Here is a 17,258-nt window from a genome sequence, read left to right on the forward strand (position 1 = left end):
CGTTTATGGTGTAGTTGGTGTATTCATAGATAACTGGGAAGTCGTTGATGAGATGGCTATTTTGTCTTGTCCCAACCTACAAACTATGGCCATCTTCCCAAACTCATAGCATGCCGTAGCTAATTAATTCTTGTGATTGGTTTGGTCCATACATGGTAGATGCGACCACTCTACTCTCACCAACCTTTTTATCGTAAATGCAACTCTGAAAAGGATCTTTTAATCTGTTTGATCTCCCCGACTTTTTTTTTTTTTTAATCATAAATACGACTCTAAAAAGTCTCTCTCCGTCTCTGTCCACCTTTTTCAAGTAAGAACCGAGGGACGACAATGTTCTCAACCTCTCGTGCTCATCATGTTGTGCTTGGCATTTTCCCAAGCAAGTTAGACTGAATCTAATCATGTGAAACAACCATTCTACCAAGTTGTTGCTCTGATGGTGACCGTGACCGTGACCGTGACCGCAACATTTGCTCCAACTCCGTGACCGCAACATTTGCTCCAACTCCGTGACCTGCACGCACCCCGACGGCCGACCAAACTACCGTGAGCTTGAATCTTGCATGGAGTTCTCCGGTGGCGGGTTTGAACAGCTCGTGGAGGACTTGGAATTTAGAGTCAGGCGGAGCCTTTTGAACTCACTGTGGTTACCCCTAAAGTCTGCCACTCTATGCCATCTCATTGGCCAATACTTGGAATCAAGAGCTAATAGATGGCGGCAGTCTGCAAACTGAGTCTGCTCGCAAACAGCGTCACGCCTCAAACACTCGCGGAGTCCATACCTCCTTCCACAGTTTTACTATGTATGATGTCTATTCTTTCTTTCCTCCCTTTTCAACCGCCTGTGCGTGTCAATGAAGCCATCCACCACGCCACCCCTATATAATAATAAACACTAATCCTCCCTCGTTCATGCACCACTACGACTCCCACCTACACCCATCATCGACGTGTAGTTCTCCAAAGTTTCATAGTAATCCGAGCGATCTTCTCGTGGTTATTCCTCTCTTCCTACCGAAACCTTGGACCGGTTTCCTCCGACGGCAAGGTCGATGAGGCCTCGCGCGGCTGGTGCACTCCTGCTCACTATCATCGTCGCCTCGACCGTCATCGAGCCGAGCCTGCAAAGGGTTGCAGCAGCGAGGCTGGTGCCGGATGACACTGGCGGGAGCTACGTGGCCTCCGAGAGCACCGGCCGGGAGGGAGGAGCCACCCTTGCGGTGTGGCTGGAGGCGTTGTCACACGGCCCCAGTGCCAAGGGTCCGGGCAACGGATGAAACCAAGCCATACCCAAAGCTCCGTCATACGATCAATAATCACCATGATGTGATCCCCAAGTTATATATATTCCTTCACAGAAAACTTTCTTGTATACATATATGTTCTTCGCAATTATCAACTGAAAAAATACTCTGTTGACCTTCGTATTCTCATCTCTCTCTTGTCGACGAGGTCAAAGTGGACGGGCATCAGATCAAATGGAATTCTTTCTTCTTCCTACACCATATTTATTTGCAGATGTTACTATGCTTTCTTGATGCTCAAAGGCCTTTAGTATCTCATTTCAGCGTGCATCCATTTAGATATCTTTAGCATGTCGATATTGACACGCATTGCGCACGGTTGTGCACTGTTGTAATGTTAATAGACTTCAAGTCGGAGTATCAGTTTGTATGCAATTTAATGGTAATGAAAATAAATTATTTTTTTACAAAAATAAATAAATTTCAGCAATTCGATTACCTTAGCTCTCCGAGTTCAACATGCTCTCGATCTAATATCGAGATTAACTGGTTAGGATCATCCGAGATTGGAGTGAGGCCACTCTTTATCATCCATTAAATGCAAGCAAATCATTAAACAAAAATTATATGTGATGAGGACGAAGACGACGATGACAATAATAAAACTATAAATCTTAACTACTAAAAATCGATATTTTAGTGCCATTGGATTATGTAAAAAAAAAATATATATTTAGCTAAGTTAAAAGTATTTAAATCTTTATTTATAGATCTTTTAAATATGTCAATATCATCTTAAATAATTCTCTTAATTCTATCAAAACAATACTTAATTATTTATAAATAAAAATATTTTTTTCTTATCTTTCCTAATAAGCTTCACATATCCACAATATATCCACAATTATAATATGTTAAAAACTAAATAAAATTTTATTTCTTAAAGTGTCGGTTCAAAATGGTAATGTAATATATCCCCTTTTGTTGTGGTTATAAAATAGATGAAATAAATCAAAAAAAATAAATTTTTATTCAAGAATGAAATCTTATTGAAACTGTTCACATCCGGTTCATCCTTCGAAACCACATTACTTGTCGAATTTGATGAAATAGGATGAATTGAGATGATATTTTATAAATATGTAATTATCTTGAATATATCAATCATGTTTTTATTTTTTGATCGGTTGGAAGGAATAAAGGGAACATCTTTTTTTTTCTTCAAAAATTTTTGATCTCTTGTGGACCTCTAAATATAATTCAAACCCAGATGAATTTCCGATCATCTGTTAGAGAAAAAAGAATGAATTGATCTAGTAGGATTCCCAAGAAATTTTTCGATTTCTTTCCGAAGTAGTTATTATTCATCTACTTCTCAAATTTGATGAATAGTTGGGACATTGAGAAAGATCCACAAAGGTATTTTGGGAATCGATCGGAGTCTATCTCTATTTGTTCCATTTGAAGAAAGGAAGGTTCCTAAAGAGTTGATCTTTCTTTTAGTTGCTGAATCTTTGTTTGATCGTTCAACATGGGATATTCCAAATCATTATTTCTAACAGAATCGATATGTATCGATTAGAAGATCTTTTTAATTGACTTAAATCCCTTAAACAAAAGTAAATCTTATATAATTATATTGAATATTTGATAATACATTCCGTATATTACTTAAAAATCGATCCTTGATTACTGACTATATATTATCTAACCAAATCATATTTTTTCTCAATATATTCCTTAAAAAATTTGATTTATGCTAATTCTTCCCCCAACTAACAAAAAGATTTTGTCGGAATTATCACATATGAAATTGAGCATAATTTTACAAAAAAATACTGCATTTGTTTATCGAGAAGTGATGGGAAACATACTCAATATCATTTGATTGAATAGTTGCCTCAGCTTCTTATTGTTTAAAGAAATCCTGAGATAACAAATAAAGTCATTCTTAAGATTTTGAATATCTGTCCCAAATTTAAGTTGATTATATTTTACTTTTTCCTCATAGGAAGATGATCAAACTATTCCCAATCTTGGTCTTTGCAGATCGAATCATCCATATACAATAAAAAAAAAAAACCCTAGATATTTGATATCGGTCTCTTTGAATGAGATATTAATTTTAGTTATGATTTCATTAGATATCTTACAATTAGAATCTCTCATTTTTTCGATCTATTCCTCCACTACTACCATTAGATTTAGGCATGATATACTTTTTTTTTATTGGGAGAACCTAAGTACTCTCTTGTGGATTCATGAAATAACTCTCAAATTTTGTTCTCTTTTGGAAGATACAAGAGCAAAACAATTATTTTTCCAATATCTCATTTGTTAATCTAATGGAATTCATAGGTATAGAAAAAGCCCCATCAAAGAGAGATTTTTCTTTTGACCATGTTTCGATTGTTAGTACGATATATAAAGATCGCTACTGCAAGTAACACTACATCTTTGATCATGAAATATCAATGGCTTGTCGAAACCTATGAATAATGTAAAAGTAGGATACTCTAAATTTCAAGGTTCAAAGAGTTTAAGAAAATATTTTTAAAGAAAATAATAGTGAGTGAAAGATGCAATGGGTTGAATATGATCTATGAATATAAGAAATAGTGAGAATTTTTTATGATCTAGAGTTTGAGTTGGTATTGTTTCATTGATCCCTCCTAAAGATTTTATTTCGATTAAAATTTGGTTATTCACAATGTATGATGATCTCTATTAAGTATCCATGGCCTGAATGGTTAAAGTACCAAACTTATAATCTGTAGATTTATAGGTTCAATTCCTATTGGATGCATGCCAATGGGAACATTCAATAAGTTTATTGGATTGACTCTATAAATAGAATCTCATTATCCATACATAACGAATTGATACGTTATATTCATATCATAATATATGAATAGTAAGAACTAATATTCTTATCAATATCGTAACTCATAGAAAAAAAGATAAATTTATGGATGGAATCAAATATACAATATTTATAGAACAAAGTATTTGATTATCGGGGAACAATCAATATACTTTTAATATCGAATTAGGATCAACTAGGACATAAATAAAATATTAGGTCAAACTCTTCTTTGGTGTCAACATAATAGCTATAAATAATCAACGACTCCCAGGAAATGGTAGAAGAACGTGACGTATTATGAGATATATAATACATCAAGATGTATGATCATTATATTATTCTATTTCACCTCTTATAGAGAAAGAAACTTAAAGTAAAATACTTAATAATATGATGATATATTTATACAAAGCTTCTACCTTGAGCAAGAGCTATAACAATCAAGTAAAACCTACTCAATGAAATAATTTGATCCGTGGACAACGTCGTTATAATAAAATGTCATAATACCGGAGGAATCATTATTGTACGACATAGAGGAAGAGATCATAAGCGTTTATACCATAAAATCAATTATTGACAGAATAAAAAAACATCTATATGAGACTATTTATTGCTCTGATCGAATAAATGTAAGCAAAATATAAATTAATATAATATTTTATGATAATAATAATAAAATCATAAGTCTTAATTATTAGAGATTGCATAGATATTTTAGCATCATCGGGTTACGTTAAAAAATATATATTTAATTAAGTTAGACGTATTTAAATCTTTATTTATAGGTCTTTTGAGGACGTTAACCTCATCTTAAATGGGTTTCTCATTATATTCTCTATCAAAACGATACCTAATTGATTACAAATAAAAGTATTCCTTTTTATCTTTCCTAAGTGACTTCATACATTCACAATATATTAAAATTTTATAATATATATATATATATAAATAAATCAAAATTATTTGACTATTGTGTTGGTTGAATATGCTAAATACTTCTATTCCTAAAAACATATTAAATAAGTAAATAACAACAATGATAATGACAACGAAATTTGTGTAGATTTCAATTATTTATGATTTAGTAAGGATCGTAAGGGAAAGAAAATGAAATGTCATCTGGGGAGAGCATGAGAGTGATTTGTGATATTACGATCTACACATTGCATTGAGGGAGAGATAAAACAGCATTGAGGGAGAGAGAGAGAGAGAGAGAGATGGAGAGAGCGATTTCTGAGACATGACATTTAGTAAAGATTGTGAAGGAGACAAATGAAATGTCATCAAGAGAGAATGAGAGAGCGATTAATAACATTACGACGATATATACAGACAGGGGTGGTGGCATCTTCTTCTTCTTCATCCCCAACTTGTCGTCATGATGGAGAAGAAGACTCAAACCACAAAATGGAATTGTGAAAGATATCAATGTAGACTGAAAAAGACTGTGAGGGAGAAATGAAATATTTCATGAAGGGAGAGAGTAACAGAGCGATTTACGATCTACATGTGAGATGATGGAAAAGCTCAACCCAATAAAGACCTATGTAGAATATTATAAATTGAGTTAGCTATTATGTTTGAGCAAAGACATGATCAAATTATTAACTTAACATCGCTCCTTAAGCTCAAGCATTGAGATCATGTAAGCTAAACAGGAACAAAGGTTGCTTCTTCCCCGGGAGGACTTGGCTATTCGAGAGTGAGGCTCTACGAAAACTCTGGCTGGCTCTTGAGCTCCGTTTGATGGAGATGATATCCCCATCGGCATTTAGGATTCATTAGTGGAGCTGCTATTAAAGATATCATCATCAACCAAGGATTCAAACCTCCATCCCAAGTAGACTTTGATTGTATCAGGAGGTGTGCTTGCCGTCCGTTCATTGGCTATCGGACAAGAGAGATGCTGCTGCGACGGACTAATCGACAAATTATATTATTTTGTTTATTTCTCGAGGAATGAATGAATGAATGAATGAATCCTGAAGCATCTGCGTTACGAAGCCACTTCGAGACGATGCAGCAGCTTTGCTCGTCGCACGAAGCGACCTGGAAAGCACTCCGGAGGCAGGCCGGCCTTTCCACATTCCTCGTCGCCGGTACCACCCCGGGAGCATCGCGACATGCAAGAAATGTGAATTCCTCCGACTGCAAGACGAACGCATCTCCACCTTTTCCTTTCGAAAAGAGAACGTAGGGAAGGGGCTCAATAGCTGCGTAGAATCAATTCTCAATGATTGGGTGACTGCAAAGCATCCGATAAAGGCGAAAGTGACCACCTAAAATAGCTATCTCAACAGCCTTTGCAAAGGAAGAAGAACATAAAAAAAAGAGTCGCTGCAAACAAAAAAATTTAGCATCTTTTGTTTTGTATCATTAGAGAGAGGAGTTCCGAACGAACAACATCACTCGCACGGCTGACTGACTGCTTCCGCCGAAACACAAACAATGACCAACAGTTCATTCACATGGATCTTGTTCTCCGTAGACCAGTTCATGCTGCCAGCAGATACATCGAGAGGATTTAACTGTCGTGGCATAGTTATGCAAACTTAAAAGAAGATGGTCATGCAAACTTCCATACGATGTTTGTTCTCTATTACACGAACGAATTTTGTGGATCCGGTTTAAGCATTCATAAGATTAGAAAAGAAGATGAACCAGCAGAACAACACCAAGAACAGCAGCATAACTCATCTATTACTTGGTGTTGTTGCATTATCTGAATTCCAGCAAACCAGCATTTTTTTTTCAAGGGCAACCAGAGAGATTGTTGGTCTAGAAAGAAAACAAAATTCCCATCAGACCAAACAGATGACAATAAAGGGAAGCATGAACAACAAATTAAACCCGACGGCAGCAAGCTTGCAATCCAATCACCAAGCCAACTTCAATCAAAAGCAATTCACATTGCAGCCATATCTCCTGCTGAATGTTTACAACATCAAACTTTTCTAATCCAACACACTCGGAGACGAGCAAGCCCAGTCAAAAAGAAAACCTCAGATTTTAATGACCTTAGCAGCTCTTATGAGAGGGTTGGCCTTGGCAATCTGCTCTCTTCCGGCGGCTTTGTAATCGAATGAGCAGTCGTGGGTGTCCGAGTATCGGTGGCTGGCGCAGAAGAGATCCCCGCACCGGCACCGGAAGCCGGTGAGCCCCACCCTTTTCCGGCAGCTCGAGCACCGGCTGACGAGACGAACAGGCGGCAGGGCCTCTTTGCTAGGGTGCGACTCGCAGGAGAGAGTGGCGCCGGAATCGGCCACCGCCGCGTTTCCAAAACTCCCAGGCGTCTTCGGAACCGGAAGCTCCGGTGGAGGGTTCACGCAAACAGAGGGTGGGGAGGGTGGTGGAGGCGGAGGAGAGGGAGAGGGAGATGGAGAAGGGGATGAAGAGGAGGAGGGTTTGAGGATCTCGGCTTCGTCTTTGTCAAGGTTGCAGCTTTCCCTTGCCATCTAACAAAATTCAAGAATAATCCAACAGGTAATGGGCAGAAATCCTAATAAAAGCCAACAACTCCGAGCGGAAATCAAGAGAAAAGAGATGGATGCAAGTTTTAGACGAAGATTCCACGAAACGAACAAGGAAGACACCGTTCCAACGAGATCAGAGACAGAAGCAGCAAAGATGACAATAAAGCTGACACCTTTCTCCACGGATTTCGGGAGAAAAACCAGAGCTGGAAAAAGATATTCGGCGGAGAATCGAGATCAGAGGTCGAATCGAGATGGATTGGGGCGAAACCCCAGAGGAGAAAAACGGATGGAGCTCACCCAAGGGGAACTTTGACGAAGCTTTCAGGCGAAATCAAGGACTGGGGAGGGAGATGATCCCGGAAATCCCCTGGAAATGGACCACCCTCGATCGGAAGATGGAGGCCGAGGGCGTCGGGTTGGAGGAGCCGGTGGTGGCTTCCTAATATATCGACGCCATTAGTCTCCATAATAAATAATAAACCGGGATTTTAACTTTTTTAAGATATGGAAGGATTTCATGTATGCCATAAAATTTCAAGTTTACTCCTCCGAGTGTTCATTTTCCGAATGACTCCAAATTTAGATTCCCAAGTGTCGAAGTCAGTCAAACTAAAGTCTGACCATCCAAGTATCCCCATGCGCTTTAATCATAAATATCCGATATTTCTAAGATGATCTTTTCGTTTGATAATATTCGATTAGAATATAAATACAAATTTATTAATATATATATATATATATATATATAATTAAGCAATGCTTCTGAACTAATTAATAATACATAATATATGCTATTTTGAATATTTTCTACGGCAATCGATATGATCGATTTGATAAAACAGGTTTTAACATCGATGTGAAGAACATTCTAGTGTTCTTCACATCTTTCACGAGCCGAGCACGAGGTATATAAAATATTCGAAATTAACGTCAAATCAATATAATATATTATCTTCTTATTAGTATTTTAATACTTGCTAAAATAAGGGAGACAAAGAAACAAAACCATGCAAGATCTTGATAACACGGATTAACCACTATTTGCTGATATGATTTTGTTGTCGCTCGAGTTCAATGTCATCGCAGTAGACTCGAGAATATTCCTCTTTTTACCTGTTCGAATAAAAAAAAAAGAAGGATAATATAATTAATATTACACAAAAAAGTGACGTCGATTTTTTATTTTATTTTATATTGGTGGTTATGTATCTGAATAATAAACTCGGTGACGCGGAGAGTAGGCAGCCTCCGTGGCATCTGATGCACGCTCCCCTTGGGCCGCCGCAAGAGAAGAGAGCGGGTGGCCCCCATTTCTCTTGGTCATCATCGCGTTCCCACGGCTCCTCTTGACTCTGAGGAGCCCTAGCTCGATCTCTCCCTCCCTTTCTCCATCTGAGCCCTAACCCTAGCCATCCCATCCCCGGAGGAATGTCAAAGGCTTGGGACGGCGTCGGCGCCGGCGCCTGGGCTCTCGACGCCGAGCGCGCCGAAGCCGAGGAGCGCGAGCGAGAGGCTGCGGAGCCGCCTCCGTTGAGCTCCCTCCTCGCCGGGGAGCCAGTCCAGAGCTTCCCGAGCCTCAAGGAGGCGACCTCATCGAGGCAGCAGAAGAAGAAGAAGCCCGTCGCCCTCTCCCTCGCACAGTTCAACGCGGGAAACTTTGGCGGCGCCGGCGGCGGACGCCGAGACCTCTCCTTCGAGTCGAAGGGTCTCACCCCCGATGAGATGCTCCGCCTCCCCACCGGCCCTAGGGAGCGGTCCCAGGAGGAGATCGAACATGGCCGCCTTGGTGGGGGATTTCGATCGTATGGCGGCGGTGGGGGTGGTCCTCGCGGAGGATTTGCTAGCAATAGGGCCGAAGAGGGCGATGGTTCGTGGGGCGGTGCCGGTGGTGGAAGGAGGGGCTACGGTGGTTTCAATGACGAGCAGCGGAGGGGTCCGCCTGCTAGAGCGCTGGATTTTGACCAGCCATCTAGAGCCGATGAGGTCGATAATTGGGGTTCCGGTAAGAAGTCATTTGTTCCTCCGCTGAGTGAGGGTGGGCGGCGTGATTCCTATGGCTCGCTGGGTAGTCGCGGTCCATCTAGGGCTGACGGCATAGATAACTGGTCAACTGCGAAGAAGCCACTACCATCCAAGTACCCAAGCTTTGGATCAGGGTTTGGGGATTCTCGTGCTTTATCCGATTCTGATCGATGGGGAAGGAGTAGAGAAGGATTTATACAGAATGATCAAGGGAGACCAAAACTCGTTTTAGATCCACTAAAGAAGAATGCTGATGCGCCCATTGAGCCTGCAAGGACTCGGCCAAGCCCATTTGGGACAGCACGACCAAGAGAGGAGGTCTTGGCCGAGAAAGGTTTAGACTGGAGAAGGATGGAATCTGAGATTGAGATCAGGAAGACCAGCAGGCCCACTAGCTCACATTCTAGCAGACCTTCTAGTGCACAGTCAAGTAGGCCTGTGAGCCCAGGAGTGCAATCAGCAGCTCCGGCAGCAGAAATAACAGTTAAACCTGGACCGAAGGTGAACCCCTTCGGTAATGCAAAGCCCCGGGAGATTCTGTTGCAGGAAAAGGGAATAGATTGGAGGAAAATTGACATGGAGCTGGAGCATCGCAGTGTGGCAAGGTTTAGATTCTCGATTTCCTCAATTTATACTGTTTCCTACTTAGCTAGCTATAATTTGTAGATATCATACCTTAGTGTCTGCAACTTCAAATGATTTTTGGTTGTTATGCATATATGCTTTTCTGCTATTTAATTGAATTAATTTAATGCAAATCGCCTCGAGTTCTGTTGACATAAATGCATGTTGAGATGGACCGTTCATGTGAAGTAATATTGCTCTTTGGCCTTAAAACTGCAATGTTATCCTTGAATATCTCATGTGAGCTCATTAGTTTTGCCAGGGTTCTCAATGACTTCACAATGAAAGCTGTAACTATTTACTCTTCATGATTTGGTAGGAGATACTGACTGTACTGTTAGATTCAATAACTGTTGAAATTCATATATTAGCTATTTAAAATGATTAAAATTGTTGAAAACTTGAAATTCATATATTAGCTATTTCAACTGTTAAAATTCATATATTAGCTATTTCAAATGTTGAAATTGGACCAATGCTTGATCCAATAGCAATATATTAGTGTTTGTTAGTGGCTATACTTATTGCACGGTTGACTTTTGTGCTTTTGGATGAAAATTGTTCTTCCATGATTCTAATCATCTTTGAAAATTAGTTTGTAACTATGAAGTTCTAAATTTGGTAGTTTCACTCAGAGTCTCGTTGTCACTATTTTAAACTATGACAAGGAAGAAAATGGGGGAAAAGGTTAATACAACTTGAAAGACCAAAAGTATCTTGAGGGTGGGCCTTGGTACAACGCTAAGGTTGCTCCTTTGCGATTTTGGAGACTAGGGCCCAAGTCACAGAAGTAACCTTTTTAAATATTTTAAGGTAAAGCTGCGTATATTGACCCTCCTCAAATTCCGCATTGGTGGGAGCCTCATGCACTGGGTATATCATTTTGAAAGACAAAAAGTATATCTACTGCATATTTTAATGATATCATTGTAAATATAGTCACATGGTTTTAGGTTTTTAGAATGTTGTTTTCTGATGACATGCCATTTATAATCAATAGAATGACGTAAACCATGAAAAATGAACATTTTAACCATGGACTAATTAGGAGCTAAGTTTCAGACGTATTAAACTCCATACAGATTGCTCAAATATCAGGGCTTCTTCTCCTTTTTCATATTCTTCACTTTACCTCATATATCATGGCTAAGTTTAATACTCTTCACTGTGTTAAACTATAGACAGATTGCTCAAATAGAGTCACTTTGTGTGTGTGTTTTGTTTTGTATCATAGCCGGCTAACTTTCAGTGGTTTGTATCTTTCGGTTCAACCTGTAAAGTAGATTACTTCGTTTTCTTAACACCTACGATGCAAGGGCTTCTCTTGTAGTTAACGATAAAGTAGTTTGTATCTTGCCTATGTTGATTGATAGTTACTATGGTTCTGCTACATTATATAAGCATAAAACAAGATTCTAGTTATTTTATGCCTACAAACAATGCTAACTAGATAGATTGTCTTGGCTGTTCACTTTTCAACTCAAATAGGGCAATCATATCCTAGCTGTATATAGTGCGTTATCTCTCAATAAGCTATTGACATGTTGTATACCATTTTAAGGTTGCGTTTGGGAATACATTTGCATTTTTAATGTACATTTGGAAAAAAAAAGCCTTAGTGAATATGTAGTTGTGGAATTGCTTTGAGTGCTTGGTGAACAATATATGAAAAATGAATTTTAAATGTACATTGACTTAAGTATTGTTTGGTAAAATGATATTTCAAAAGTCCATTGAATATTATGTGACAAAATTACCCTTCCAATATTTTTAATATTTATTCAAAATTGAATACATATTCTTTATTCAAATTAATAATTATAAAATAAAATAAATAAATGAATGTATGTAATCTGACAAAAATAAATTTGTATGGTTTAGATATATAATAAAGAAAAAATATGATCATACAAATGAATGTTAAATAACCATTGAAAATAAATAAATAAAAATTTAGCTTATAGAAGATATAAATCTTGTTGGTTTCCCACTAAATTGCATTGGTAATCTTGTGATTTTAGAAAATGTCATAGGGTATTTTGTAAATTTGAAAAATTACATTAGCATTCTGCAAATGCACAAATGTTGATGCTAAGGTAGCATTAGTGTTTGAGCATTTGCAATATAGCATCCAGGCCAAATGCGATTGGAAAAAAAATTATCAAACACCAATTCATAGTTGAAATGTGCATCGGGTCTTCAATGTGCACTTCAAATGCATTCTCAAATGCACCCAAAGTTGGTGGCGAATTTTTTTTATAGACAGGAAGAAAGGTCTTAAATAAAAGATTGTTGTGGCAGCTGAGCATGTCATTGCATAGTGCATATGCATTATGCAGGTGCATATGTGGATTCCATTTTAATATATAAAAATAAAATTAAGCTTTATAAAAATGTAAAAATATAAAGAAATATATTTTAAGCAATATATTCCCTGTCCATTTTAGATGACAGCATATCTAACCATGATCAAGCATGCTAAGGCAAGTTACACCCAAATATTCAAAACTGTGATGAAGAACTACAAACTGTCTAAAAAAATTATTGCCTGTTAACCATGAGGTAAAGCTATATATACAAGCTTTTTTGGAAGTTTCAAATATTATATTAAAAACTCAAACTTTCAAAGAGATTTAAGTGGGAATTTAAATATCCAACTGTAGTCCAAATTTTTAGCCACGGTGTACCTATGCAGCCTTATGTGGTGTTATATGGTCAATTATGTTATATGTGGTCTGAGTATGAAAATGACCGCATATTTCTGCTACATTTGGCATATGCAGTGTGGCTTACTAACTGAATCATATAGTCTGCTGAATAGACCACTGTATAAAACTATGGGGAAGATTCAAGATTGTGATCAAATTTTATCTCATAATTGATTGATGTCACAGTGTTATCAAGTCAATGCTAATGGGGTAAGATGCAAGAAAGCTGGTAAGTTGGAGGATGCAGGAAGTTTGTACTATCAGATCATGCTAATGAATTATGAGATCACTATCATGCTCACATGGAACTAAGAGTTTTTTTATGAGGCCTGACTTTAGAAAAGGTAAGTAACATAGAGCTGTTTAGCGAGTTGGGCTTCTCATTCCTTGGTTCTAAAGAGTTGGGCAATTGTCTTGCCTGATTGCTGTGCTGCCCCTGGAATCCTCCTGATAAGTGAGCCCGTCATCTTCCCTTCTGACTGTGCAGATTGAGTGATGAGGTTTGGGAAGCTTGGATATACTATGATGGTTTTAGTTTTCTTTTGGCCTTCTCCCGGTAGCCAATTCTGGTTGCAAAAAAAGAATGATAGGAGTTATTTTAATTTATTAGCAAAATATGTACTAGTTCTACAATACAAACAGACGTAGGATGATTATATAAAAAACAAATAAGTTGGAAGATGAGTGAAGAGAAATAATATAGAATATATGTCTTTTATCCAAAAAAATTGAATTCTTCTGAGGTACTTCTGGAGAACCAAAAACAGAATGCCAAGTGAAAGCCTTCTTGCAAAAGTCTAGCACTGTATATCCTGCAAAATTGTTTGTAGTAAAATTTGAAATCCAGAACCCTTCTAAAGCTGAGTTGGAGAGTAATCAGAGAATTTTCTGTCAACTTTTGTCAATTTTATCTGCTTGATACATGGAAGGAGATCTTGATGAGGATAATTATACTGGTTCAATGTTGTCATTACAAGTGATTAGATTGATGAACATCCATGTAGTACATTTGCATGGGTGCTAGTTCATGTATTGCAAAATAGTCAGTTGATATGAATTGGATGTGGATATCAAACAGATACTAAATTTGTGACAATATTTGACTATAATGAACATTGATAGATAACATCATTATAGATACACACTGGATTTTAGACATATAGATGTAAACAATATATGAATCTAGGATAAGATAAAATAAATAACTAAGAAACTAATCAAATCTGTAGTTATATTTGTGTTTAAAATTTTGAAACAAATCCAAAAAACAGAAGCATGGAAAAAATATTATAGCCAAAAAAATCAACCAAATATGGATACAAATATGGATATTTGATGGATATAGATAAATGTCATCATATCCAGCTCCACTCAGATACAAAGATGGATTGAAATAGATATTATCACCCAAAAGTCACATGTTGATTGGATGTTTTTTTTTGATAAAATAACCCATTTTAACTGCTTGTTTGGTCTCAGAGCATTGAATAACGACTAACTTGCATAATACAATCGTTAGGATAAAATATATTTACGTTAAATATATTGCATTTATGACAAATATGTTTTATTTCTTTTATAGGTAGTGATGATATAATACTCTATTTGGTTAAATTTGGTCAGTATTCTTATAAACCGAAATACAACTGATAGTTATTCAGTTTTTAATCCTCCAAACTGAGCCAAACTTGTTAAAAGAATAACCTGAATCAAACCGAGCCAAATATTTGCACCCCTCTTGTCTAGGATTCAGAAGCCTCGACTGTGATGTTTTACATTAATTTTGGTATGAGCATTCTTTGTATTTTCAGTATTAGATGGAGAGTTTTTCTGGATTGATGTGATCCACACATCCAAATCTGTATATATTAAGGTTTTAGAGACACAAAAATTGTTGTTTTGGAATCTTGAAATGGAGTATTGTCCTTCCTCTTATGTTTTTTTCTATTAAGATGGAATTTATTAATTTGTGAATTGTTTCGCAGATCTGAGACTAATGAAGAAAAGCTGCTAAGAGAAGAGATTGATTATCTGAAGTTATTGACTAAAGAAACTGAGGGGGATCTAAATGGCGAACTCACAAAATTATCTTCTGAAGAACTTTCTAGGCTTTATGAGGAGATATCTAGGAAGGAAAAAGACCTAGAGCTTCTGGCACATCAGTTAGATGACAAGGTTCGGTTTGGTCAAAAAACCACAGCCAGCATTAGACCAGGGTCTGGGGCTGGCAGGAGTGATACATCATCCACGAGACCACCATCTCGGTCTGGCATGTCTGAGGGGTCTAGGAGCATTGAGTCTGTTGATAGACCACAATCACGTGGTGGGACTGGAGATGCATGGATAAAGCCCATGGATGACAGGCGAGCTTTTCAAGGTGGTAGGGATAGGGGCTTCTTTGATGGCAGAAATGGGGACAGGTACGCTCTATATTCCATCTATTGACATATATCTGCCATTTTTTAGTTTTCTTGTTTGCTTATAGAGACGTTTAATTATTGGTGACATCTGAAAGCTGCTTGCATTACAACATTGTTGATTTTTGTTTTCAATGTATATGAAAGTATTAAATTAACAAAAAAATATTTTTTTACATTTAATCTAAAATTTCTCACTATTTTCTGTCCATTTTATAGCTTGCTTTGAGTAGACAATCAATCATGTGATCCCTTACCAGTTACATAGGTCATGGTTATAGGTATGAGAATAATTTGGTCAGAACTGAACTATAAACTAAAACATCCCTATTTTGGTCAAGTTGTTTCAGTTATTTAAATAGTGGTTGTGTTCAATTTAATTTTATAATATTTTGATTTTTCATTAGTCGGTTTTGTGTTTTGGAATGAGAACAGTATAAACCAAACTATGATTTGAGCCAGTCTAGTTCAAAAGTTTGGACCAGTGTCTACACTAAATGGAATGGTTTGGTATTGTCTAAAGTGAAGCTGATGGCTTTGCTACTCATGATAAGCTGTTTCGTTTATTCTGTAGAAATCGCTTTCTGCACTTTACTGCTAGTAGCAACCCTCTGATCTTGCTGCAATTCAAAGTGGTATTATTGCTTTTTTTCCATGCCAAATTGGTAACTTCTACATCAAGTTGCAAGTGCTTTAGTTGCAGCCTAGCTGTGAAATCCAAATGTCCCTGGAAACTCCGGTACATGATAAAATTTAGTTTGTTGTATTTGCAAATGCAATTTTACTAAAGACTGAAGCGACCAAATTGCAAATTGGGTATGGTTGGTTCGGGTTATAGTGTAATATGTGATATGGTCAGTATGGATTATGATGTAACTTTGTTCAGTTTGGACGAAAGTGACCAAATGCTCACCCCTGCCTGGTCATGCATGAATTATCTTATTTGTATCCATTAGAAGATAATGCATGAATTATTTTGACCATCCATTTTAACATTTCTGTTGCTTTGTTGGACTGGTGTTATTTTTTATTCAGAACCAGTCAGTCCCATTCAAGATATTAATGGGTCTTGAGACTTGGACAAGTAGGACTGTTCATTCAGTGGCTAGTTGTTTATATTGTAGTCAGATGGTGGTGTTCATTTCACAAGAAGTATCCAATCGCGATTGAAAAGTAAGTTGCAAAGGCACTTCAATTATTAAAATTTCTGATTATCGTTGTTGTTTCTCTATTTTTTTTCAGGTCAAGTTCTAGGGAGCGGTGGTAAATGTTGGCTTGTATTGATTGGGTTTCTTGACAACAAAGTCAAAATGTGACTTGTTCATTTATCCCTTGTCTTGTTTGTTTTTTGTTTTTTTTTTTATGAGGAAAAAATTGGTGATAAAACATGAATAGTGAGTGATGAGAACTAATTTCATCACATAATTTATTGCTGCACTGATGCGGTGTAAGGTTTACATTTTTCTCATGTTGGGGCAATCTACCTCCTACTTTACTACTGCCTGTTGAATCTATCTATGTTTCTAACAAATTGCAGCAATTTCTTTAATGCTATTCTACTTTTCTGGTGTTGTTCTCCTTTTTCCGGTGGATTTGTAATTATTCTAACAGACAGACGAATAGAAGAGGCAAGTCGTTAAAAAGGATATTGTTTATGAGATGGGATGTGAAACGCCCCCAAAACCACCCTGGGTGGTGCAGGGATGGATCATTGCATGATCTTTCGATCCGATGACCTTTGACACACTGGATCATTAATTTAATCATATTATTATTTTGGCCTAATGTTTGTTCATAAGCAGCTGGGAAGAAGAGATGGGTTTAGATTTATTTTAAAGGTCTTTGTGGAGAGAGAGAGAGAGAGAGAGAGATGGAGGAACGAATGAATCATCATCTGT

General features: G+C 37.3%; 2 protein-coding genes across 3 annotated transcripts; one reads left to right on the top strand and one right to left on the bottom strand.

The window, feature by feature from the left end:
• Positions 1 to 6,940: 6,940 nt before the first annotated feature.
• LOC103972501 (zinc finger AN1 domain-containing stress-associated protein 15-like) lies at positions 6,941 to 8,041 on the bottom strand. Its single transcript, XM_009386859.3, has one exon. The coding sequence runs from the start codon at positions 7,566 to 7,568 to the stop codon at positions 7,116 to 7,118; it is 453 nt and encodes a 150-aa protein (XP_009385134.2). The 5' UTR covers positions 7,569 to 8,041; the 3' UTR covers positions 6,941 to 7,115.
• An 813-nt stretch (positions 8,042 to 8,854) lies between these two features.
• Positions 8,855 to 16,858, top strand: LOC135653233 (eukaryotic translation initiation factor 4B1-like). Of its 2 annotated transcripts, none has more exons than XM_065174978.1 (3): positions 8,855 to 10,216; positions 14,929 to 15,363; positions 16,396 to 16,596. In XM_065174978.1, exons 1-3 carry the CDS (start codon positions 9,018 to 9,020, stop codon positions 16,421 to 16,423), a joined length of 1,662 nt encoding a protein of 553 aa, XP_065031050.1. In that variant the 5' UTR covers positions 8,855 to 9,017; the 3' UTR covers positions 16,424 to 16,596. The 2 variants fall into 2 exon arrangements, with proteins under 2 accessions (XP_065031050.1, XP_065031051.1); XM_065174979.1 differs by lacking the exon at positions 16,396 to 16,596 and adding an exon at positions 16,603 to 16,858 and having other exon boundaries at positions 8,856 to 10,216.
• Positions 16,859 to 17,258: the final 400 nt, after the last annotated feature.

The sequence above is a fragment of the Musa acuminata genome, chromosome BXJ3-11 (assembly GCF_036884655.1).
Source record: "Musa acuminata AAA Group cultivar baxijiao chromosome BXJ3-11, Cavendish_Baxijiao_AAA, whole genome shotgun sequence".
Taxonomy (NCBI): domain Eukaryota; kingdom Viridiplantae; phylum Streptophyta; class Magnoliopsida; order Zingiberales; family Musaceae; genus Musa; species Musa acuminata.

What these genes read in the sequence shown, in the direction of transcription:
- LOC103972501 (XM_009386859.3), bottom strand. Translation starts at nt 7,568, where the DNA reads ATGGCAAGGGAAAGCTGCAACCTTGACAAAGACGAAGCCGAGATCCTC.
- LOC135653233 (XM_065174978.1), top strand. Translation starts at nt 9,018, where the DNA reads ATGTCAAAGGCTTGGGACGGCGTCGGCGCCGGCGCCTGGGCTCTCGAC. An exon ending in GAGCATCGCAGTGTGGCAAG is followed by an intron (nt 10,217 to 14,928) that starts GTTTAGATTCTC and finishes ATTGTTTCGCAG; the next exon opens with ATCTGAGACTAATGAAGAAA. An exon ending in GATGGCAGAAATGGGGACAG is followed by an intron (nt 15,364 to 16,395) that starts GTACGCTCTATA and finishes TTTTTTATTCAG; the next exon opens with AACCAGTCAGTCCCATTCAA.